This window comes from Trichomycterus rosablanca, chromosome 3, assembly GCF_030014385.1.
Source record: "Trichomycterus rosablanca isolate fTriRos1 chromosome 3, fTriRos1.hap1, whole genome shotgun sequence".
Lineage (NCBI taxonomy): Eukaryota > Metazoa > Chordata > Actinopteri > Siluriformes > Trichomycteridae > Trichomycterus > Trichomycterus rosablanca.
Window position 1 is genome coordinate 20114452 of NC_085990.1, and position 26836 is coordinate 20141287.

Genomic DNA, 26836 nt, shown 5'->3' on the forward strand with positions numbered 1-26836 from the left:
CAGCAGCACTGCTGGAGTTTTTAATTACCGTGTCCACTCACTGTCCACTCTATTAGACACTCCTACCTAGTTGGTCCACCTTGTAGATGTAAAGTCAGAGACGATTGATGATCTATTGCGGCAGTTTGAGTTGGTCATCTTCTAGACCTTCATCATATTTTTGGTTGGTGGACTATTCTCAGTCCAGCAGTGACAGTGAGGTGTTTAAAAACATCCATCAGCGCTGTCGTGTCTTATCCACTCATACCAGCACAACACACACTAACACACCACCACCATGTCATTCTCACTGCAGTACTGAGAATGATCCACCACCCAAACAATACCTACTCTGTAGTGGTCCTGGGAGAGTCCTGACCATTGTAGTTCTACAATTACTGACTGTAGTCCATCTGTTTCTCTGCATGCTTTGTTAGCCCCCTTGTTCTACAAAGTGATTCTTTGTAGAAACAAGGAGGTGGTTTTAATGTTATGGCTGATTGGTGTATATAAATGTATAAGTCATTGTTAAGAACTGATGAGCTACACTATGGTTACACTACACTTAATTTAATTTAGAATGGGTTTCTGAACAAGCTTATGGTCAGGTGTTCACATATGGTTTTTGGAATAGCCAAAAAAATCCTTGGGCTTTTTTTTTTATATTAACAGCCTCCACTCTTAATGAAAGTCTTTTTTTTATACCCATTCAGAACATCAGGCACTGTTGGTGTTTATGGTGGTTGAGGTTTCTTCACACCAAACTGTGTCTTTAGACTTTTCTTTGTGCATAGTGGCTCAGCCATGCTTTACTTTACATGTGTTACCACACTTGTCAGTACACTCTCAGTGCCAGTCCCAAGCCTGACTAGAAACAGGAGGGTTGCCCTTATAAGGAGCATTTGGTGTAAAAACTGCAGACTTCACAGTGGCAACCCTCTATATACAGGAGCAGCTGCAAAAAAGATATCCTGTTATGCATTAAATAAATCAACAAACTGCACTCTTTATTTTGCTAAAGTCAGTTTATTCATATAAGTTGAATATTACTCCAGCTATTAATGTGAAATGGCAGAACATCGGAGGGTTCTAGTTGCGGCTCATTGTGTCTCTGATCCAGCTGGTGTAGTTGCAGACCTTGGCATAGACACCAGGTTTGTTCCTCTGGGCGCAGCCATAACCCCAGGACACGATGCCCTGCAGCTGACCATTACACACCACGGGGCCACCGGAATCTCCCTAAAATTAAAGAAGTGGTTTAGTATTGGATTAGTGAGAGCAAAGGAAAAAGAGGAGATGCGTGCTTTAGACATGCAAGTGAGGTGAATTGGAGATACAAAATTGTCCATGACTGTGTTCAATATAACCTTGTGTAATGAGTAACTACCGTTCCTGTCATGAATGTAACCAAAGTGTAAAACATCACGTTAAAATCCTAATAAACAAACTACTGTATATAATGTGTGTATGTATGATTATATGTATGATATATACGTATATATAAAATTAAAAACCACTTCCTTGTTTCTACACACATTGTCCATTTTACCAGCTTCAATTACCATATAGAAGCACTTTGTAGTTCTACAATTACTGACTGTAGTCCATCTGTTTCTCTGCATGCTTTGTTAGCCCTCTTTCATGCTGTTCTTGGGCAGGATGGGTGGTGGTCATTCTCAGCACTGCATTGACGCTGCCAAGGTGGTGGTGTGTTAGTGTGTGTTGTGCTGGTATGAGTGGATCAGACACAGCAGCGCTGCTGGAGTTTTTAAATACCGTGTCCACTCTATTAGACACTCCTACCTAGTTGGTCCACCTTGTAGATGTAAAGTCAGAGACGTTGGCTGGATATATGTTTGGTTGGTGGACTATTCTCAGTCCAGCTGTGACAATGAGGTGTTTAAAAACTCCAGCAGTGCTGCTGTGTCTTATCCACTCATACCAGCACAACACACACTAACACACCACCACCATGTCAGTGCCACTGCAGTGCTGAGAATGACCCACCACCCAAATAATACCTGCTCTGTGGTGGTCCTGTAGGGGTCCTGACCATTGAAGAAAAGCATGAAAGGGGGCTAACAAAGCATGCAGAGAAACAGATGGACTACAGTCAGTAATTGTAGAACTACAAAGTGCTTCTATATGGTAAGTGGAGCTGATAAAATGGACAATGTGTGTAGAAACAAGGAGGTGGTTTTAATGTTATAGCTGATCAGTGTATATGTCCTCTATATAGTATATTTATTTACATTTTATTGTACATTTGTTCGACTGCACTATTTGTATACACTAAAATGCACAGGCATTTGACATGTATACTACTGTATATATATTTATTACGAATACAAATACAAGCCAGTGCCATTAAGTAGCAGTTACTTGGCCTGCTGTAAATGGCAGTTGTTTGAAAATTTTTTATTTTATTAAATAAAAATATCATGTTTATAATTTCTATGGCTGTGAAAACTAAAAAATTACTGATGTGTCATCAAGACTACCATTTTGGTAAATAAACAATTCTATTTATTATAACTGTATGTTTGTTTAAGGATAGATAATGAAAATACCTGGCAGGAGTCTTTGCCTCCCTCCATGAAGCCAGCACAGAACATGTTGGAAGTAATCTGACCAGGGTAAGCATTTTTGCAAGTGGTGTCACTCAGAATTGGGGCATTCAGGCACATCAGACGGTCAGGGTAGTATGCTGTAGGGAAAGCATTAGGTTTAAAGTAAAAAATGTAAATTATGTTACATTCATTGATTAATAAGGGGTATGTGAATTAGTGTGGCTGCTGCATTGTTTTTAGTATGGTCAACATATATGTGGACAGCTGAGTTTGTTGGACATACCATTTTTATACAGTGGTGTTCAAAAAAATAGCAGTCCAACACCATTAACCTGATAAATTACTGTTTTTAGTAGAAATGCTATTTCTACATAGCAAATAATTTACTTGAAAGTGTAGTAGAGTAATGAAAACAAAACAAACCCAACAATTAGGACATGCATGCCGTTCATTCTGAGTAATCGAAGCATTGATTGAAAGGGGCTTGTTCAAAATAATAGCAGTGAGGAGTTCAATTGGTGAAGTCATTCATTCTGCAGAAGAATGGGTGTACATTTTGGCCCTTATTTAAGGTAGGAGGGCGGCAAATGTTGCACAGGTTGGTCATAGCGCATTTCCTTCTGAAATACTGGGTAAAATGGGTTGTTCCAGACATTGTTCTGATGAACAGCGTACTTTGATTAAAAAGTTGATTTTAGAGGGAAAAAACATACAGAGAAGTGCAGCAATGATAGGCTGCTCAGCTAAAATGATCTCGAATGCCTTAAAGTGACAACCAAAACCTGAAAGATGCAGAAGGAAGCGTGGAACTACTGTTCGATTGGATTGAAGAATAGCCAAAATGGCAAAGGTTCAGCCAGTGATCACCTCCAGAAAGACCAAGGAACATCTGAAGTTCCCAGTGAGTACAGAAGATGATTAAGTGAAGCCAAATTACCAGCAAGAACTCCTTGCAAAGTCCCGTTGTTAAGATAAAGACGTGTCCTGAATGGGTTCAAATTTGCCATGGAACACATTGACTGGTCCAAAGAGAAATGGCTCAACATTTTGTGGACTGGTGAAAGCAAAATTGTTCTTTTTGGGTCTAGTGGCCGTAGACAGTATGTCAGACGACCCGTGAGCACTGAATTAAAGCCAAAGTTCACTGTGAAGACAGTAAAAGCATGGTGGTACAAAATGATGATATGGGAATGTTTTTCATACCATGGTGTTACGTCTATTTATCACATACGAGGGATCATGGATCAGTTTAAATATATCAGAATACTTGAGATCATCATGTTGCCCTATGTCGAAGAAGAAATGTCCTTAAAATGGGTGTTTCAACATGACAATGACCCAAAACATCTTGGTTACAGACAAACAAGATTGAGGTAATAGAGTGACCAGCCCAATCCCCTGACTTCAATCCCATAGAGAACTTATGTTCTGATATCTGAAACGTGTTTTTTTGAGGCAAAACCCAAAACTGCAGAAGAACTGTGGAATGTAGTCTAATCATCCTGGACTGGAATACCTGTTCAGAGGTGCCAGAAGTTGGTCGACTCCATGCAACACAGATCTTGGAAACAATCGTTATGCCACTAAATATTAGTTCAGTAATTTAAAGTAAAGTGAAACCTCAAACATATTTTTCAGTTTATAGATACATTTTTTGAGTTTTTAAAGAAAAATGCTGGCACTACTATTTTTTTGAACAGCCTAATATTCTTTTTTCTTAACTTTCTGTAAAGGATTAACACAAACTGGCTAAATTTTGTTAATGTTTTGATTTAGTATTGAAAGTGTAGTATTTTCAGTGTGTTTGCATTTATGGAAATAAAAGTTATTATAATGATTTTGTGCTTTATTCGCTTTTTTAAAATCACTGCTATTTTTTTGAACACTACTGTACATATGCATTAGTATGGAGTTGTCCCCATTTCACAGCTAAAACAGCCTCTACTACTCTGGGAAGGCTTTCCACAAGATTTTGTAGTGCCTATGGGAATTTGTTTCTTTTCATTCAAAAAGAATTTGTGAGTTCACAAGGTGTGACAACTCCTATTTAAGGTTTTGAAATAATATATAAGGTTTTTATTGGGGTTCATTTAAGATAAGATAAGATATACTTTATTTGTTATATATACACATATACAGGTGTAGAGTACAATGAAATTCTTTCTTCGCATATCCCAGCTTGTTTTGGAAGCTGGGGTCCGAGCGCAGGGTCAGCCATCGTACAGCGCCCCTGGAGCAGACAGGTTTAAGGGCCTTGCTCAAGGACCCAACAGTGACTGCATAGCAGAGCCTGGAGGACTTAAGGACTGGTTTGTCAAACCATGGTATTATTGATTTATTTATTTACTGATTTTCCTGCTTGCAAAGATTGCAAATAAAACCCTTGGACTTTATAATTATGAGTGGTGTTCACAAACACATTTCAAAATCTTGTGGAAAGCCTTTGAAAGCCTAGAGCAGGGTGCTCAACTTAAATTCATAGTAATACCCTACCCTGTTTTTAGGATTAATGATCCATCAAGCTCGTGGTCAGGTGTCTGCATACTTTTGAGCATGGTGAGGGTGATGAAATCAACTATTCAAGAAGCAATGTGACCATTTTTATTGTAACTAAAGCGTAGAAAATGAGCACTTACTGCCGCTGCTGAGGGTGTTTCCCCATCCGGAGATGAGGCAGGTGGTGCCAGAGGAGGCGCAGCTGCTGGGCAAAGCCACCGTTTTCACATAGCTGTTCAGGCTGGCGGCACGGCTCAGCTTGATGAGCATGATGTCATTGTTTAGGTTGCTGCTGCTGTAACTAGGGTGCCTGATGACTGTAGCAGAGCTGATGAACTGCTCGGTTCCCTCACTGACGGCGATGTTGTGCTCACCCAGACGCACCTCAATACGTCTAAAAATAGTGAAAAACATTTTTTCATGTATTTATTTTTACCAACTGGTGGTACAGTGGTGCAGCTAGTAGAGCAGATGCCATATTAAACAGTAGTTACCCACTGTAATTATGCCTTTCTACATGGAATATGTTTTTACCACCACTTTATCCTGGTCAGGGTTGTGGTAGGCCAAGTTTTCCTGGAATCACTGGGTGCAAGGCACCCCCCCCCCCTCCCCCCCTTAGATACAGCCAATCATGTCTGTATGTAGATGCCCGATCGGCACCACTGAGGGTGTCCCAGTGGTAGTGGGCAAACGTTATTTATGCCAGAGTGCCCAATATCAGATCAGAATAAACAAAACATGATATTAAGTGAATGTAATTAGGAAAGAAAGCAGTAATAATAGGTTCATCCTGTCTGCAATCAAATAAAGATCAAAGTACATGTAAGAGACTCTCTTACATGAGAGTACATGTTTTTTATTATTAGCATTTTCCATGCTGTCCCAACTTTTTCTGATTTGGGGTTGTAATAAATGATTGCACCATATTTAGCAGCAATGAATTAAACTAAACACATTTTGTAATTTTATATTAGTTTTACATCTCTGTGGAGAAATCTTAGCACACTTCAGAACAGGGTTTTCCAAAAAAAAAAGGTCGCAGAGAAAATAATAATAATTAAACAAACGGATTTTAAACTGAAACTTGTATGCGAACGCCCCCTTGTGGAGGGAATAAGATGCATTAAAACCACCTCCTTGTTTCTACACACGTTGTCCATTTTATCAACTCCACTGACCATATAGAAGCACTTTGTAGTTCTACAGTTACTGACTGTAGTCCATCTGTTTCTCCTCATGCTTTGCTTGCCCCCTTTCATGCTGTTCTTCAATGGTCAGGACCCCCACAGGACCACTACTGAGCAGGTATTATTTGGGTGGTGGATCATTCTCAGCACTGCAGTGACACTGACATGGTGGTGGTGTGTTAGTGTGTGTTGTGCTGGTATGAGTGGATAAGACACAGCAGCGCTGCTGGAGTTTTTAAACACCTCACTGTCACTGCTGGATTGAGAATAGTCCACCAACCAAAAATATATCCAGCCAACAGCGCCCCGTGGGCAGCGTCCTGTGACCAATGATTAAGGTCTAGAAGATGACCAACTCAAACAGCAGCAATAGATGAGCGATCGTCTCTGACTTTACATCTACAAGGTGGACCAACTAGGTAGGAGTGTGTAATAGAGTGGACAGTGAGTGGACACGGTATTTAAAAACTCCAGCAGTGCTGCTGTATTTGATCCACTCATACAAGCACAACACACACTAACACACCACCACCATGTCAGTGTCACTGCAGTGCTGAGAATGATCCACCACCTAAACAATACCTACTCTGTGGTGGTCCTGTGGGGGTCCTGACCATTGAAGAACAGCATGAAAGGGGGCTAACAAAGTATGCAGAGAAACAGATGGACTACAGTCAGTAATTGCAGAACTACAAAGTGCTTCTATATGGTAAGTGGAGCTGATAAAAATGGACAGTGAGTGTAGAAACAAGGAGGTGGTTTTAATGTTATGGCTGATCGGTGTAAATTATGATATTAATTTTTAGTCATTTTAGTTGATTAGTTTTGTATTTTGAATCACTGTCCTAGTGCATAATGCAATTATACCTAAGCTACAGCTCACAAACCACAAACAGATGACCACAAACAATTCTCTTATAAAGAGTGAAATACAATCTTCCGTTAATAAAAGCACATCTCCCCAGGCCATCATGCTACCACTGTTATACTACTACATACTACAAATGCTGTATAATCTGATTCTGAGTTACTGTTTGTTTGATAAAGCAAGGGGGCAAATACTTTTACAAAGGCATAACAAGCGCTGTCAGAAATCTTTCGCGTAAGTTGATTTTCATCTCATTTTATTTAGACCCTGAAAGGGTCATGGTGGGTCCAGTTTCTCCAGAATCCCTAAGTGCAGTGCAGTAACACACCAATCCAACGCAACACACATGAAACAGACTCACTCACACCTAGAGTTATATAGGGCAGCCCATTCACCTTTTGGAATGATTGAGTTGATGTGTTTTAGCCACTGCTATTGCAATAAGTTAATTACTTTGATTAAAAAATCGATGTGTGTCCAGTCTTGTAGCAACAGTCTGACTGTACTGCTACGCACAAGCCAAGATCCATAAAGACAAGGTTTGAGGAGTTTGGTGTGGAAAAACTCCAGCAGTCTGCACAGAGCCCTTAAATTAACCCCACTAAAGCACACAAGGTGAATTAGAAGGTGTATTGCGAGCCAGGGCTTTTTGCCCAATATAAGTACCTGACCACAATTTTTTCTTGTTTTTTGACCAAATGGGTACAAAAAGTTACAAATGACCTCCAATCTACTAGGAATTATTCCCAAAAAAGTGGAGGCTGTTGTAGTAACAAATGTGGTGGGGTTCCTAACTAGAAAGCTATCCACAGTGTATTCAGTATTCATTTATACATAGATTTCGATAAAAACTTACTCTGCCCAACCATGTTTATACTGATACTCAGGTGCACAGTGGTCTGTTAAGGTGGCCCACGAGTGCTGAGATTGGGGTTCAATTCATCAACCATCAACCAGCTAACTATCAACCAGCCAGACCTCTACACAGACATGATTGGCTATGTCTTGGGTCTGCTGAAGTCCAGTGATGGATTGGCACCCTGTCCAGGGTATTTCTGCATACCACTCAATGGTTCCCGGTGAAACCGGACCTGCTGCAACCCTCACCAGGATAAAACAGTTGATGGACAAAAACAAAAAATTACTCTTGATTAAAGAAACAACATATTGATTTTTAAAAACTAGTTTTACAAATGTACGAGGGATCTTCAAAAAGTTTCCACACTTTCGTATTTTCATTGGAAACACTGAGGGTGGGATGAGTAGTAATTGTCTGAGAGACTGAGAAAGACCTTATAGTCTGGATTTAGCGCCACCTGATTTCCATCTTTTTGGACGTTCAAAGAAGCTGTGATGTGAAAGCAGCGGTGCATCAGTGGCTACGGACTCAACCAAAAACATTTTTTGCTGATGGCATTAAAAAGTTAATACAACGCTGGGAAAAATGCATCGGAAGGTGACTATGTAGAAAAGTGATGTAATTTGTTTTTAAAAAATTCGTATTAAATAGAGTTTTAAAAAATGTGGAAACTTTTTGAACCCTCGTATTAATAAAAAATAAATTAAATGCATGTTTTACTAAAAGCAGACAATAGAACCTACTTACGATTTGTAACAATGAGCAGCAGAGACGACCCACAGGTTGCTGATCAAAGAACCTCCACAAAAATGGTAGCCAGCATTGAGGGACACTTGGTAGGGAAGACCATTCTTTTGGCACTCGTACCCTCCAACGATCTTGTCATCCTCATCAATTGGGAGAGTGACTTTTAAATAGGGAGCAAAAAGCAGACAGTAATTACAGATCAAATATTTCATGACATAGCACCAATGTTTCCCCTATATCTACCTTTTTACATCTGGGTAAGTCAGGTGTAAGTGTGTCAAAGGATAATGCCCTGCGATCAATTGGTGCCCTGTATGTAGTGTGTTCTTGACATTCGCCCAGTGCTTTCAGATGTACCCACTTTCACCCTATCAGAATAAAGTGCCACGGTTACAGTTAAGTCTAACTTGTTGCAATTGTGCATTAATATACACTGATCAGCCATAACATTAAAATCACCTCCCTGTTTCTACACTCACTGTCCATTTTATCAGCTCCACTTACCATATAGAAGCACTGTGTAGTTCTACAATTACTGACTGTAGTCCATCTGTTTGTCTGCATGCTTTGTTAGCCCCCTTTCATGCTGTTCTTCAATGGTCAGGACCCCCACAGGACCGCTAATGAGCAGGTATTATTTGGGTGGTGGATCATTCTCAGCACTGCAGTGACACTGACATGGTGGTGGTGTGTTAGTGTGTGTTGCGCTGGTATAAGTTTTTAAACACCTCATTGTCACTGCTGGACTGAGAATAGTGCACCAACCAAAAATATATCCAGCCAACAGCGCCCCATGGGCAGCGTCCTGTGACCACTGATGAAGGTCTAGAAGATGACCAACTCAAACAGCAGCAATAGATGAGCGATCATCTCTGACTTTACATCTACAAGGTGGACCAACAAGGCAGGAGTGTCCAATAGAGTGGACAGCGAGTGGACACAGTATTTAAAAACTCCAGCAGCGCTGCTGTGTCTGATCCACGATCCACCACCTAAATAATACCTGCTCTGTGGGGGTCCTGACCATTAAAGAACAGGGTGGAAGCAGGCTAAAAAGGTATGTAGAGAAACAGATGGACTACAGTCAGTAATTGTATAACTTTAAAGTGCTCCTATATGGTAAGTGGAGCTGATAAAATGGACAGTGAGTGTAGAAACAAGGAGGTGGTTTTAATGTTATGGCTGATCAGTGTATTTAGGCTATTGTATTTTCTTCAGACAACAGTATGAACATAAACAGTTCAGGCAGTTGTAGCCTAGTGGTTAAGGTTCAGGACTAGTAATCAGAAGGCTGCTAGTTCAAACCCCACCACTACCAGGTTGCCACTGTTGGGCCCTTAAATCTCAATACTGTAACCTTTGTAAGGTGCATTGGATAAAAGTGTCTGCTAAAAACTGCAAATGTAAAGATGAGTTGATCTGTCTTGAAGTCCTAGGTTGGAGTTTTAAATGTGCAAGAGCTTTATCTGGGAACTTAATAAGCCCAAGCCAAAAATACACCCTGGACAGGCTACTGGCCTGACAAAGCAACACAATGTTTTTCCAACTCCCGACATGCAAAACATGCAAAAAACTGGAATGACATCTCTAAATTTGCTGTAAGTGTTATTGAGTGGGTGAGTAAGTGAATAGGTGTGTTGCCCTCTAATGGATTGTTGTTGTTTGCAATACAAGTAAGAAATATAAGAACGTTAAAACTTACATGCCACTGCAATTAGCGAGAGTAAAATGATGCACTTCATGATTGCAGTCTCAGATACGCAGTACAAAGTTAGATGAAGAACTGCTCTTTTATATTTACATCCTACCTTTGATTATTTATTATTAACACACAAATTAATAATTACCTTACCTGAGTTTGAACAGCTGGCTGAGAATGGCCATGCAAGATAACTACTTTAGAGCTATTTATATCCCATTTGCTTAAGTTATCTCCGAGATGTGTCTGGAACTAAGCCGGATTCCACCTGTTGCAATTTGGCTGGACTTGGACATCCAGGTGGGTGGCTTTCCAAACTAAGAGCTCACAATTTACACTGTATTGTTTGCATTGCAAGACATACAGTACAACCCCAAATCAGAAAAAGTTGGGACAGTATGGAAAATGCAAATAAAATACAAATGCAGTGTTTCTTACATTTACTTTGACTTTCATTTGGTTGCAAGATATTTCATGTTTTGTCTGCTCCGGACCAAAGACAAAAAGGACCATCCAGACTGTTATCACAACAAGACCAAAAGCCAGGGTGTGTCATAGTATGGGGCTGTGTCAAGGTTATTTACACTTCTGTGATGGCAGCATTAATGCAAAAAACATTGAGATGTTAGAGCAACATGTGCTGCCTTCAAGACGTCATCTTTTCCAGGGGCGTCCATGCATTTTTCAACAAGACAATGCAAAACCACATGCTGCACACATTACAAAGGCATGGCTGAGGAAGAAGAGGGTACGAGTACTGGACTGACCTGCCTGCAGTCCTGACCTGTCCCCAATACAGAATGTGTGGAGAATTTTGAAATTTTCCATGCTGTCCCAACTTTTTTCTGATTTGGGGTTGTAGATCAAGGCTCTGAATGTCCCTGGGACCCCAGTGGTCTTAATGATTTTTAAATGACAAAAGATTAGCATAACCTTGAACCTTGCTATTTGGCCAAATTGAGCAACTAGAAAAGAGAAGCCTTGGTCACCAAGGTTAGAAAAAACCCAATTTTAACATTTAAAAAGCTCCAAATGCCCTGTGCAGAGATGCGAGAACCTGTTGGACAAACAACCTTGGCACAACCTTGAACCTTCCTACAATTGACAGTAAGACTTATGTCTGACAAAAAACAGGCACTGTGCATCACCTTGCTAATACCATCAAGATGGTGAAACATTGTGGTGGCAGCATATGGCAGTGGGTGCTTCTCATAAGCAGGGGCAGGAGGAGATCTGAACTAAAGCACAACTGAATTAGTCAAATACATAAACATCACTGAAGAAAACCTCCTTAAGATCGTCTAAGGGCATCCGTCATTGCAGCTGTATTTGCTTGCATGTACAAATTATTTGATAATGGGTCTGAATACTTGTGTGAATAATAAATTATAGGTTTTGATGTATAATGTCATAAAAAGCTTTTCAAAAGTAATGTTTTCAATTTATTATTAAGTGTACAAACCCAATTCATAAAAGTTGGGACAGTATGGAAATATATAATGTATAATGTATAAAACCCTGCTATATAAAGGCAGGGTTTTATACATTAACCTTGACTTTATGCCCTGACTTGCAGACAGTATGAACCCAATAGATGTTTTTCTGGTCAACTTCATTTCATTTGTTAATATACATCCATTCTTGCATTTCAGTACTCCAAAATGATTACATCTAGACATCCTCTCAGCATACGGTGACAGCCAAAGTTATTATTCATTCATTCATACATTCATTCATTCAGTGTCTGTTTTACCTATGCTTTATAGAAACCTTTAGGCTTTTAGGCCTGTCTGCATGTCTTTGGACTTGTGGGAGGAAACCAGAGCACCCTGAGAAAACCCACACGGACACTGGGAGAACATGCAAACAGTAAGGACTCTGGTCGCCCAGCTGGAGAATCGAACCCAGGTCCTTCTTTAGGATGCCAATCACAAAAGTTAATCGAACTGTCTACACCATCAAATTACTAATAAGTTGCCTAATACATATTTTTGATTAATGAACATTTCAGAAAACCCATTATAATCCTTTAAATGACATTTAAATCTTTAGTCTTAAAAAACTGTGGCAGAAATCTTAAACTGCTGTTTTCTTTTTTATATACAGTATATTTATTTCCTACTATGTTGTCACACAGGTTAAAAGCCTAATGGAAAATAAAGAGTTATCACTTTTATGTCTGATAAACACTTTACAAGGCCATGGCTTGTATGGGAACCAACATCTGGAACATTAAACAAATGAATTTAATGCCAAAATCCAAACTGTATATCACTAGTTATCAAAAAGTCATGGAAATGCTGAGGCCATACTGGTTACTTATTTATACCAAGGTGCAAAGCAAAAGAACACATATACACGATATGGTCAAATGTATGTGAACACCAGATCGTAAGCTTGTTAACCATATTCCAAAACTATAGGCATTATTATAAAATCTGGCCCACTGCATTATGTATAAATTAATTTCAGGAGTGTTCTTTGGGGGTAAGCTCAGGGCTCTTTGGAGGTTATTGGAATTCCTCCACACCAAACTTATTGAGCCACGTCTTTATGGACCTGGCTTTGTGCTTAGGAGCAAAGTCCTGCTAAAACTAAAAATAACTCTTCAAAGAAACATATATTTATTTGCTATTATTAATTTTATATACCTGTTAGGAATGAGTCTGGCTGAAATCTCTGGCTGAGAAGTTTCCACATATTTTGGCCTCCTTTTTAATGTACACAAACCCCCATCTGCACTACCTGCTGAATTTCTATATACAATGTATTTGTTATTTCATGCAATCAGTAAATTCACCCTGAAAGAGATCTAACAGCCAATCCCCCAAGGTACCGGTACCCAGAGCTTTATAATAAGACCATATGTAAAGAAAATTACTGAGGTCTAAGTCTAGTAATGGGAGCCCAAACAGGGCACAGACAGTAAGAACTGTTAGAACTGAATGCATACAATATTAAGACCAGCCTGTTTACTTACTCGCTGGCTTTGGGAGGCAAAGCAAACCCAGTGTACCCAGATCCAGGGGGTGATTTCAAACACCCTAAAACGAGTGAAATCTAAAGGGATCCCAGGTTAAGAAAATTATTGGGTCCAGTCACTGGCCCCAGTTTTTTTTTAGTAGTGCTCTTTCTGCAGCTCAGACAGTAACTGAATGGAACCCCAGACTTTGGAACTGTAACGCACCCTAGAAGAGAGATCAGTCAATCCCACTGCATTTTACATTAATTTACACCTAGGGTTAATTAAGAGAAGCTAATTCATCTTAATCTTTCAAAAACCAGAGCACCTAGAGGGGGTACAGTGAAAGAGAGGTATCTAATAGCCATTGATATACAGGTGGCATAATAAATCATAGGAGAACAACAATTGTTGATTTCAATGAGCTTGAACTTAAACTGACACTCTCTGGGAGGACAAATAGTTGCTTTACTCAGTCTTGCCTTGGTGTATGATCTATGACATGAAACTTCCACAACCTCACCTTTCTAGAAGAGTTGGGCTGTTCTTGCTTAGTTAAGCCTCAAGCACATCTGTTTCTGTGCAGACACAGAGAGAACATGCAAACTCCACACAGAAAGGACCCGGACCGCCCCAGCTTTATAAAGCAAGAAATAAACTGTACATAGACAAATTATCGGGGGCATAATACTTTGCTGTCTTGTTCTTTTGAGGCGCAGCACAGACTACAGAGTGTCTTCTGATATGGATGTGTCTCTTTTCTTGTTCTATTAGATCTTAGTGCAGCGTTTGATACGGTCGATCATAACATTTTACTGGAGAGGCTAGAAAATACAGTAGGTGTTAAAGGACTCGCACTCTCTTGGTTCAAATCATATTTGACTGACCGCTCTCAATTCGTTTATGTAAATAATAAATGCTCGGAAACTACAAAAGTAAAGTATGGTGTTCCACAGGGGTCGGTACTGGGACCGCTATTATTTACACTCTATATGCTTCCACTAGGTGAAATTATTCATAAACATGGCATAAACTTTCACTGCTATGCAGATGACACACAGCTGTATATATCAGCCAAACCAAATGATACTGACACAATCAGTAAGATAGAAGATTGTGTAAACGACATAAAAAACTGGATGTCGTGTAATTTTCTTTTACTTAATTCAGATAAAACTGAGGTTTTACTTGTTGGCTCTAAAGCTGCAAGAGACAAGTTGTCTAACCTGGTGCTAAACTTAAACACGTTCTCTGTTACTCCCAGCCCAGATGTAAAAAACTTAGGTGTCACAATAGATTCAGATCTCTCATTTGATACACACGTTAATAATATTACTAGAGTTGCTTTCTATCATTTGCGTAACATTTCTAAAATAAGAAATATACTATCTGTTAATGACGCCGAAAAACTGATCCATGCGTTTATAACTTCTCGGTTAGATTATTGTAATGCTCTTCTAACAGGATGCTCTGGTAGATCCTTAAACAAACTCCAGTTAGTTCAAAATGCAGCAGCTCGAGTGCTAACTAGAACTAAAAAATTTGACCATATTACTCCTGTTCTATCATCTCTACACTGGCTGCCAGTTAAATTTCGCATTGATTACAAAATACTTTTACTAACTTATAAAGCGCTACATGATCTGGCTCCACAGTATCTGAGTGAGTTTATTAATTACTACAACCCAGCACGTCCACTTCGTTCACAAGATGCAGGGTTACTTATAGTTCCTAGAATTAAAAAGATCACGGCTGGTGGAAGAGCGTTTTCTTACAAAGCTCCACAACTCTGGAATAATCTTCCTGCCTCTGTTCGGGATTCGGACACAGTCTCAATGTTTAAGTCTAGACTGAAAACATATTTATTTTCTCAGGCTTTTGATTAGTATAGACAAAGGCGCAGAGCTTGGGGGTTCTTGGTCATAGAAACTTGTGGTGATCAGGGATGTTGGGTTGCTGTCGTCCTGCCTCTCTTGTCCGATCACTCAGGTTTGATGACGGTGGGGAGATGGGCGCGGATGTCCTGTGAAAGCCTTCATGACCTTGTTACCTGCTCGCTCTCCCTTTTAGTTATGCTGTAATAATTAGGGCTGCCGGAGTCTAAAACTCTCTGTAAAACTGTTTGTCAACTAGCATTGTACATTATTAACTACATTCTCTGTTGTTTTACCCCGAGGGCATTCTGATGGAAACCTGTTTACCCGCCGAGGTTAAGGATTAAAGTCGAGACTGCCGGGACAACGATGCTGCTCCTGTCAGATGTGACGGGTCTGGAGTAATTGCAACGACAAGAAATCACTACAGACTTTATTGAAGACTAGAGCGGATAACAACTCTATTATTATTTAATTGTTTATTTATCTATTTATTACCAGTTATGACTTTTAGATCATTTAATTCTGTGTTTGTATGATTTGTGTAAATCGTGTATTTATTTAAAGTATCCTCCAGGCCACCCAAGAAGGATGGGCCCTGCTGAGTCTGGTTCCTCTCAAGGTTTCTTCCTGTAATTTTCAGGGAGTTTTTCCTTGCCACAGTCGCCCTCGGCTTGCTCAACAGGGGTTTTTGTATCTGTTGGTCCTGGATTTTGTAAAGTTGCTTTGAGACAATGTATATTGTAAAAAGCGCTATATAAATAAAGTTGACTTGACTTGACTACAGAGAGATGGCAGCATTAATGCAGAAAAGTACATTAAGATCTTAGAGCAACATATGCTGCCTTCAAGACGTCATCTTTTCCAGGGACGTCCATGTATTTTTCAACAAGACAATGCAAAACCACATGCTGCACACATCACAAAGGCATGGCTGCAGAAGAATAGGGTACGGGTACCGGACTGGCCTGTCTGCAATCATGACCTGCCCCCTAAAGAGAATTTTGAAAGGAAAAATGTGACAACGACGACCCCGTACTGTTGCACATCTTAAGACGTGTTTGCAGGAAGAAGGAGACAAAATAAAATCAGAAACACTAAATCACTTGGTATCCTCGGTGCCACAACGTCTTTTAAGTGTGGTGAAAAGAAATGGCAACATTACAAAGTGGTAAATGCTTTACTGTCCCAATTTTTTTGGAATGTGTTGCAGGTCTGAAATGCAGGAATGGATGTTTATTAATAAATGAAATGAAGTTGAGCAGATAAAACATGAAATATCTCAGGTTCATCCTGTCTGCAATCAAATAAAAGTCAAAGTAAATGAAAGAAACTCTGTGTTTTTTATTATTAGCTTTTTCCATGCTGTCCCAACTTTTTCTGATTTGGGGTTGTATCATTTAGTTTATGAGTGTAATTTAATAACTGCAGTTCCCATGTCAGTTCAAACAGTGTTATCAAAATGTTACTGTCATGACGTCACATCCACGCGACTGCGCTGTCTGTATACATACAGCTGACCAAGATTTTCTACTTGAGCTTTTTACATTTTAATGTAAACTTTACGTATTTCTTTGAGTTTAAACAAACGGAACAAGTGTGAGTATAAATGTACATTATTAAAGCACGGTTAATATTACCTGCAAGAGTAAAGGCATGGGTTTAGACGCTTTACTGTGTATATTTATAGTTGTAAGCCTTGGATAGCGAACGGCAGCTAGCAGTTAGCTTAGCTAATTTATGCCGGATGCGCATTCATTGCGGATGTGGTGCAGAATAAACGCGCAGTTATGCGGCAGATTGAAAATAGCACATATGTTAAGTATAGATGTAAGAGTACGCTGACTCTATTAACTGTCATGTGGTTTATGTGTTTAGTTAGCATTTTTTACCCATTTGGTGATGGTCAGTGAGATTTGCTGCTTGTTTTCACATCTTGACCCTCCGAACTCCTCGTTCACTTGCTGTCTGTTATATCCCACCCCTTGTCAGATGCCATTGTAACGATATAATCAGTGTTATTCACTTCACCTGTCAGTACCGCTGGGCGGTATGTTTGTTTGTTTGTTTGTTTGTTTGTTTGTTTATTAGGATCATATTTTACACTTGGTTACATTCATGACAGGAACGGTAGTGACTCATTACACAAGGTTCAACAGTTCACAAGGTTATATCAAACACAGTCTATCTCCAATTCACCTCACTTGCATGTCTTTGGACTGTGGGAGGAAACCGGAGCACCCGGAGGAAACCCACGTGCACACGGGGAGAACATGCAAACACCACACAGAAAGGACCCGGACCGCCCCACCTGAGGGATCGAACCCAGGACCTTCTTGCTGTGACCCGCTTAGCCACCGTGCCACCCAGCTGGGCAGTATGACCGAAAACTTTTATAACAGTATTTTTGAAGATTCTGAAGGTTTCATAGTATATCACCATATGTTTTATTTTTGTATGACTGGGTCTTTTTATTTTATATCTCTGTGGCTGATTTTACTGTCATAAGTACTTAGAATATAATACATTTATTGTCACCATGTATATAATGAAGGTTTTGAGTGCTATAAGGTTTGTTTGGCCCCACAAAATGACACAATATGTGATGGATGAAGTGCACAGTTGTACCATTATACTGAGGTATAACTCCACTGTACAACTTGCTCACAGGTCTGTTTTAGAAAAGTGGAATACTTTATATATCTACGCTTCCAGCTTGCTTTGGTGTTGCTTAGAAGTTTTTTTGGTTCAAACACAGATCAAAACACTATATACTGTCTGTTACCGCTCCACCATTGTTTCTTTTTTTTTTTTTTTTTTTTGCAACAACCATACAGTATTACAGTATTTTAATCTGTCAGAACCAAAAAAAACTTCTCATTTCTTTGCTGTATTTGGTTTTTTTTGTTTTGTTTTGGGGTTTTTTACACTATATCGAGAAAACCTCTCTCATCTGTTAACACAGATATGTTATGCTAATGCTACCTGGTTAACAAGTGAGCTGTATCTAATCTGCAAACAAAAGTATATGATTTGCTGCCTATTGAAGCTTACAGCTGTTAAAATAACTATGTTACATTATGGTGGTATATGAAAAATCCATACCATACGAGGTATGGATTGGAACTTTTGATACATCGATAGCCAGAGGTGTTTCATAGTTTGCGTCTGTATATTTGCAGTTTTATAAATATTTAATGGCAACCTGCTAGAACTTTATTTGAGATGGTCATAAATATTTTTTCCAATCACCCATAAACAGGAACAAAGACTTGACAATAGTCTGTCGGAATTGTCAAGTTGAATTGTTGAATTGTTACTAGAGCAGCTAGTAGAGCAGCTAGAGCAGCTAGTAAAGACAGACATGAAGCATACACTGACGAGGCATAACATTATAACCACTGACAGGTGAAGTGAATAACACTGATTATCTCTTCATCACAGCACCTGTTAGTGGGTGGGATATATTAGGCAGCAAGAGAACATTTTATTCTCAAAGCTGATGTGTTAGAAGCAGGAAAATTGCTGAAGAAGTTAATGCTGGTTCTAATAGAAAGGTGTCAGAATACACAGTGCATCGCAGTTTGTTGCGTATGGGGCTGCATAGCCGCAGACCAGTCAGGGTGCCCATGCTGACCCCTGTCCACCGCCGAAAGCGCCAACAATGGGCACGTGAGCATCAGAACTGGACCACAGAGCAATGGAAGAAGGTGGCCTGGTCTGATGAATCACGTTTTCTTTTGCATCACGTGGATGGCCGGGTGCGTGTGCGTCGCTTACCTGGGGAACACATGGCACCAGGATGCACTACGGGAAAAAGACAAGCCGGCGGAGGCAGTGTGATGCTTTGGGCAATGTTCTGCTGGGAAACCTCGGGTCCTGCCATCCATGTAGATGTTACTTTGACATGTACCAACTACCTAAGTATTGTTGCAGACCATGTACACTCTTTCATGGAAACGGTATTCCCTGATGGCTGTGGCCTTTTTCAGCAGGATAATGTGTCCTGCCACAAAGCAAAAATGCTTCAGGAATGGTTTGAGGAGCACAACAACGAGTTTGAGGTGTTGACTTGACCTCCAAATTCCTCAGGTCTCAATCCAGTCGAGCATCTGTGGGATGTTGATTCTCTATCCAGCCTTTCCTTCCTCAGACACAGCCAATTGTGTCTTTTAGACATTTCTGACTTTACTTTTAAGTTTACTGTCAAGCTAGATTAGATTTGTGGAAAACCAGACTTGCTGAACAGTCTCTTGGATACTTCACTAGATCTTTTATACAGCCATGCAGCCATCATTTAAGAGAAGTGGATTACTTAAGCCAACAGATTGTTACTGGATGTTCATGCACTAATCAAACATCCTAGCATAATTTCTAATGTCCCAATATATTTGGAGCTGTAGGAACAGAAATCTAGTAGGAACTATAAAAACTGGTGGTTTTTAGAAGCCGTTTACACCATACCTAGCTCCTATTGGTTGTTGACACATTGATTTGCTTCTCATTTACATAAAGTTTGCTCAAGACTCTGCTCAATTTTGTGGAACTGTTGACTGCCCTCTTGTCATGGCTAACTTGCTCTGTCTGTTGTACATTGGATGCTTTGTTTTATTATGTTGCTGACCATGTAAACATAGTGTAACACCTTGTACAATACATTTACATTTAAAATGCTGAGTTTAATTTAAATATTGTTGTTTATTTGTTTTGTTCCAGAATACATTCATCCCGCAACACCTTGGTGGACCACAGCTACTCCAAATTTAATGTTGATTAAATTATCATGCCCTAATTATAAACATATTTTAATTCCTTTAATAAAAGTAAATTTTAAACTGATGTGTGACTGACACATCGAGGTGAGTTGTGTAATGCGCCGGTGGCACATTGAATCAGGGGAACACCCAAGACACACTGAACACAAGTGTGATGGCACTTGATGAATGGTACTACATTTGCTGTGACCCATGAGTGAATATTATGAGGAGGGCGGGTTGCTGTATGAGCGCTCGCCTCCCATGCACATTAAAGTGGAGTCACCGGAGGGAGCCTTTGGAGGCCGCATGTCAGAAGACGGATTCCCCCGTGATGACGACGACTCTGAAGGCAGCTGCGAACACGCCGGCCTGCCTTTCAACGTTGTGGTTGTGCATCCCAACATTGTTGCATCTGGAATGGCATCCAGTGACCTGATACCAATTCAACAAAGTAAGCTGCTTTTGTTAAACCTAAAACATTTACGTCTACTCATTAAGGCGGTTGGTGAAAGATGCACCACATTGATAGGTATGATACACACATACACACTTTCTTAACCGCTTACCTCACGGGAAGGGTGCTGGAGCCTATCCCAGCTTTTCAAAGGGCGCAAGGCACACAGTAACACCCTGGATGGGGCGCCAGACCATCGCAGGGCAGACACACATCCACACACATCCACACACACATTCACCTATAGGGCAATTCAGTGTCTCCAATTAACCTGACTGCATGTTTTTGGACTGTGGGAGGAAACCGGTGCTCCCGGAGGAAACACACGCAGACACTGGGAGAACATGCAAACTCCACACAGAAAGTACCCGGACCGCCCCACCTGGGGATCGAACCCAGGACCTACTTGCTGTGAGGTGACAGTGCTACCGACCAAGCCATTGTGCCGCCCTTTTGCAAACTTACTTGTAGTTAATTCCAAAAATAATAGTTAAATGCATAAAATCAACCGGGTACTCAGGTGGCACAGCGGTAATTTTACGCTAGCTTACTACCGCTGAGATCTAGGATTTGAATCGGGTATGTGGCTCTGGGGGGTGGTCAAGGCTCATTGATGGATCAGCATCCTGTCCGGGGTATGTTACTGCATTGTGCCCAGTGATTCTAGACAAGCCAGTACCACCGTCAACTTGACCAAGATAAAGTGGTAGTAGAACATAGCATGTATTAAAATTTCATGCATTGATGGCAGCAGTAGCCTGGTGGTTAAGGTACTGGACTAGTGATCACAGGGTCATTGGTTAAAGCCACCACCCCCCACCAGTTTTCCACTGTTGGGCTTCTGGGCAAGGCCATTAACCTTCATTTCCTTACATTGTATTGTGTTTATTCTTTGCATTATATAAAAACAATTGTTCATTGCTCTGGATAAAAGTGCTGCTAAATGTAAATGTATGTAAATCCCGTTCGGAAATGGACTTTAATAGACTTACAGATTGTTACAAAAAAACTGAGATGTCAAATGTCTGAACGTTTATTTTTGCAACTGAATATGTGATTATGACTTGATTATATGTGATTATGAATTTGCTCTGACTGCCCTGTTTCTGAAATATTTTCATACATTTGAAACATGTCAGTATGATGGACCTCTCAACCAAATTTAGGTTGGTTCAGATATGTAAACTGTGTAGGTTCTACTAAATCTGCACATCCTTTCAGTGTAAAATGTGGGCTCTTATAGACCCAGGTGTGTTTCTTTTCAATCTGTGTCTAATCAACTCAAATTGCAACAGGTCTCCAGCTGAGTTCTTGACTCGTCTCGAGGATAATTAAAGCAAACATGATGCACCTGACCACAGTTTGGAGTACCACAGCAAAGGGCCTAGAACACAGATTCTTTGTTTCAAATGCATTTATTAGGAAGTTTGTTTGTTAAGATTATAAGGTTACACATGATATATTACTTCAAGTTCAAAGTCAAACACAGTCATGGGTAATTTAGCATCTCCAATTAACCTGACTGCATGCTTTTGGACTGTGGGAGGAAACCGGAGATCCCGTAGGAAACTTACGCAGACACGGGTAGAACATGCAAACTCCAAACAGAAAGGACCAGAACTGCTCCATCTGGGAATCGAACCCAGAACTTTCTTGCTGTGAGGCAACAGTTCCACCCACCAAGCACCTGTGCCATCCAAAAGGAGTTCATTACATTTAAAATAAATAATTAGCTTTGTGAAGCTTAGTGGTTCAATTTTAAACATAGCCAATTTTAAGCCTAGCCAAAAGTATGTGGACACATTTAACTTCATTGTTGGACATTTGGACAAAACAATGCAGCTTTGCAGGTATAACAGCCTGTTTGCTGAAAAGGCTTTCCAGAGGATTATGAAAATTTTTTGCATATTTAGTCAAAAGAGCATTTTTAGACGTTCTAATTCATCTTAAATGTCTCATTGGGGTTGAGGTCAGAGCTCTGTAAAGGCCACTGGAGTTCCTCCATGCCAAACTTTATGGTCCTCAATTTGTGCACAGGTGCACAGTTATGCTGGAACAAGAAAATGCCTTCCCTAAAAAATTTTTTTTAATGCATTTTCTCCCCATTTTCCTCCCGATTTAGCGCACTCAATTTTTGTCTTCCGCTGCTGAGAGATACCAGATTGCATCTGAGGAGAGCACGTTGCTGTACACGCCTCTTCCGACACGTGCACAGCCCTCCTCTTCTCGCCCCTGCATTCCGCACAGACGTCTCTTCCGCCAATTAGAGTCCTTACACAGCGTATGAAGACCCACCCACCCACACATAGTTCGGCCCCCACCCTGCAGATACGGTGGCCAATTAGTATCTGCTGCAGGCACTGCCAATTATGCCCGCTAGATGGCGCCCAGCTGACCGGTGGCAACACCGAGTTTCGAACCGGAGTTCCACTGGTGTGCAAGTGGAATATCCCGCTGGGCGCCTCCCCAAACTGTTTTAAGAACTGACGCTTGTTGTAAGCATAATTTATTGTATGTAATTGTTTTTTTTTTTCACCTCTTATCAATGACTGACTGACTGAAAAAGCTATAAATAGGATTTTTACATACTTGGGGCCATATACTGTACCCACAAAATATACTAATGTTTTGTTTATGCTTTTGCCTTTGCTGTTTTAGACAGGAGTGTTTCAGCAGCACTGGCCTCAGGAGGTGTAGGTAAAAGAAAGAGTCGCTTTAGCGGTGCTGAGCTGGAGGTGCTTGTATCTGAAGTGACCCGGTGTGAAGGGGAGCTTTTCGGCCCCGCCGGCAGACTCAGGCGCCGTGAAAGAGAGCGAATATGGGCTGGGATCCTGGAGCGGGTAAACGCTGTGTCCCGAGTCCCACGCACCCTGCGGGAGGTTAAGAAACGCTGGGATGATTTGAAGAGACGAAGTGGCGGAAAGCTGGCAGACGCGAGGTTTCGCTCCTGGCCTCCATCCAGCAGAAGCAGTGCAATCTTGGGAGCTCCTACTCAGCTAAGCCCAAGGTTTCAGCAGGCCTCTCAAAAACTGAGGTCAAGGGGGAAGGCCAGTTTCAGTTGTCTGTCAGATACTGATCCAGGTGAGGATGTTGTCTAGATTTGCTCCAAAATAATGTTTTTATTGCGTTGTCATATTTATACTTTTGAGGACATCACATTATTAGGTACTTACATTTAGTGGTTGTTTTATAAACTGTACCTCAACCCTACTGTCTGATACCTATGGGTATACAGTTACTTGCTGTAGCCCATCAGTTGCTCTGTGCAGTATCTGTGAAGGATATGGCACTAAGATGCACTGGAAGTAAAATCCACCTCACAGCATACAGCTATTTTATCAGCTCCACTTACCATATAGAAGCACTTTGTTGTTCTACAATTACTGACTGTAGTCCATCTGTTTTTCTGCATGCTTTGTTAGCCCCATTTCATGCTGTTCTTTAATGGTCAGGACTCTCCCAGGACCACCACAGAGTAGGTATTATTTAGGTGGTGGATCATTCTCAGCACTGCAGTGACACTGACATGGTGGTGGTGTGTTAGTGTGTGTTGTGCTGGTATGAGTGGATAAGACACAGCAATGCTGCTGGACACCTTACTGTCACTGCTGGACTGAGAATAGTCAAATATCCAGCCAACAACGCCCCGTGGGCAGCATCCTGTGACCACTGATGAAGGTCTGGAAGGTGACCAACTCAAACAGCAGCAACAGATGAGCGATCGTCTCTGACTTTACATCTACAAGGTGGACCAACTAGGTAGGAGTGTCTAATAGAGTGGACAGTGAGTGGACACGGTATTTAAAAACTCCAGCAGCACTGCTGTGTCTGATCTACTCATACCAGCACAACACACACTAACATACCACCACAATGTCAGTGTCACTGCAGTGCTGAGAATCATTCACGACCTAAATAATACCTACTCTGTGGGGGTCCTGACCATTGAAGAACAGCATGAAAGGGGGCTAACAATGCATGCAGAGACACAGATGGACTACAGTCAGTAATTGTAGAACTACAAAGTGCTTCTATATGGTAAGTGGAGCGTGAGTGTAGAAACAAGGAGGTGGTTTTAATGTTATGGCTGATCGGTGTAACAGCCAATTATACAGGTGTTCCTAATATTTTTGCTCAGCGGTGCATATGAGTCAATGAATTTTCTTTGCATTGTTTTGCTAAAAGTTTCTAAGGGCAGTTGTAGCCTAGTGGTTAAGGAACAGGACTAGTAATCAAAAGGCCGCTGGTTCAAGCCCCACTACTGCCAGGTTGTCACTGTTGGGCTCTTAAGCAAGGCCCTTAACCCTTAATTGCTTAGACTGTATACTGTCACAGTACTGTAAGTCGCTTTGGATAAAAAACATCTGCTAAATGCCAAAAATGTTTAAGTAGGGCTGGGGGGTATGACCAAATATTTGTATCATGATATTTTTAAGATTCTGACGGTTTCACGGTATGTTTTTTGTTTGACTGGTCTGTAGCTTATTTTACTGTCATAAGTACATTATTGTAAAAAAAATTTAATTTTACCATGTATATAATGAAGTTTTCTGTACTATAAGCTTTGTTTGGCCCCACAAAATGACACAGTATATGATTGAATCAGTACGTGAGAAACAGTTGCAATAAATACAATTTTTATTGTTTATTTAATATTTAAGTATTATACAATTACCCTTAGTTCTCCCTTTAATTAATAAAACGATGTTTGAAAATGGACGACTTTAAATATCTCCGATTCCAGTTTGCTTATAACGTTAAAATAGCGACTAACATGAAGTATTTTCACCCTGTAGAACATACCTGGAATCCAGTGTTTTAATTATTGCTCTGAAAGCTTCTTTCTCGACTGTCTATAGAGGAATCGTGTCCTTGCATATGTGGATAGCTACTATGTTCGTAATGTCGTTGTTTGTAACAGCTGTGGCTCGAGAAACTGTACAGTATAAAGTGCTTTAGTCTGTTCTAAACTGCTGACACGCCTCATTTCTTTGGCAGGTTCTTCTGGTGCATATTTGGTCTTCCTCTCTTCATCCTCCATCTGTTTTTTTTTTTTTTTTTTACCATACTGAGGAAACCTCTCTCATCTGTTAACACCGTCATGCTAATGCTACCTGGCTAACAATATTATATGATTTGCTGCCTGTTGAAGCCTACAGCTGTTAGAATTAACTATGTTACAGTATGGCGGTATATGACAAATCCATACTGTATGAGTTATCAAAGACGGTATACCGAATGTACCGTCATACCGACCAGTTATAGTTCTAAGGTTTTCTGTGTTTCAGTTGCAGGAGGAGACAGTTCTGAAAGAGATTGCTTTGAAAAGGAGGACGACTCCCATGAGCAAGAGGGTGAGGAAGGAAACATTTCTGAGGGTATGGATAATAGCATGGAAGAAAAACTGGGCTTAGGCCTGGGGTTAGGAATAGTCCCAGCCCCAACATCCGAGCGCTGGCTTCCTCCGTCGCCTCTCTACAGCGCCCCCTTTCTCAATGGCACTCCGCAGCCGAGTCCAGCACCATCACTGGGAGGTCATGAGGGCCCAATTGACCCTCCTCCATTACGCACTTCCTGGCTGGAGGATGAACTGCGGGGGCTCGGGGAAGCAGCCGTGCAGCTCGGAGATCGCCTTGAGCAGAACTTACGAGAGTTCGGTGAAGGTTTCCGGCATGACATTCGGACACTTGTGGCCTCACAAGAGGCTCTTACAATTAGTTTACAGCAAAATAATTTGCTCTTGCAGCGGCTTTTGTGCCTCCTGGAGATGCAGCAGCAGCAAACACAGCCTCCACAGCATCAAATGCCACCTCAGCAGCTTCCGCAGCGATTGCCGCCAGAAACTTTGCAGCATCAACAGCAACAAGAAGCTCTCCCGCAGCAAATTTTAGCCCAGGGGCTTGAACAGCAACATTCTCAAAATGCAAATGAACAAATAGCAGCAGCAACAGCAACCACTGTAACCCTACGTCCTGATATTTTAAATGGCACGTCCCAGCCTGAACTGGCAAACGAACTAAATATCCAGAGACCCTGCCGAGGCAGGACAGACCACAGACGGAAACGTAGACATTAGATATACACTGATCAGCCATGTTTCTACACTCACTCTCCATTTTATCAGCTCCACTTACCATATAGAAGCACTTTGTAGTTGTACAATTACTGACTGTTGTCCATCTGTTTTTCTACATACTTTTTTAGCCTGCTTTCACCCTGTTCTTCAATGGTCAGGACCCCCACAGGACCACCACAGAGCAGATATTATTTGGGTGGTGGATCATTCTCAGCACTGCGGTGACAATGACATGGTGGTGGTGTGTTAGTGTGTGTTGTGCTGGTATGAGTGGATCAGACACAGCAGCACTGATGGAGTTTTTA

General features: G+C 40.9%; 2 protein-coding genes across 3 annotated transcripts; one reads left to right on the forward strand and one right to left on the reverse strand.

The window, feature by feature from the left end:
• Window positions 1–985: 985 nt before the first annotated feature.
• prss1 (serine protease 1) lies at window positions 986–17224 on the reverse strand. Of its 2 annotated transcripts, none has more exons than XM_062991009.1 (5): window positions 17137–17224; window positions 8710–8869; window positions 5186–5439; window positions 2550–2686; window positions 986–1218 (listed from the first exon to the last, which is right to left on the reverse strand). In XM_062991009.1, the coding sequence occupies exons 1-5, from the start codon at window positions 17138–17140 to the stop codon at window positions 1069–1071; spliced, it is 705 nt and encodes a 234-aa protein (XP_062847079.1). In that variant the 5' UTR covers window positions 17141–17224; the 3' UTR covers window positions 986–1068. The 2 variants fall into 2 exon arrangements, with proteins under 2 accessions (XP_062847079.1, XP_062847078.1); XM_062991008.1 differs by lacking the exon at window positions 17137–17224 and adding an exon at window positions 10412–10462.
• A 2987-nt stretch (window positions 17225–20211) lies between these two features.
• si:ch211-261d7.3 (myb-related transcription factor, partner of profilin) lies at window positions 20212–26574 on the forward strand. Its single transcript, XM_062991643.1, has 3 exons — window positions 20212–20452; window positions 23114–23536; window positions 25744–26574. The coding sequence occupies exons 1-3, from the start codon at window positions 20212–20214 to the stop codon at window positions 26529–26531; spliced, it is 1452 nt and encodes a 483-aa protein (XP_062847713.1). The 3' UTR covers window positions 26532–26574.
• The last annotated feature ends 262 nt before the right edge of the window (window positions 26575–26836 follow it).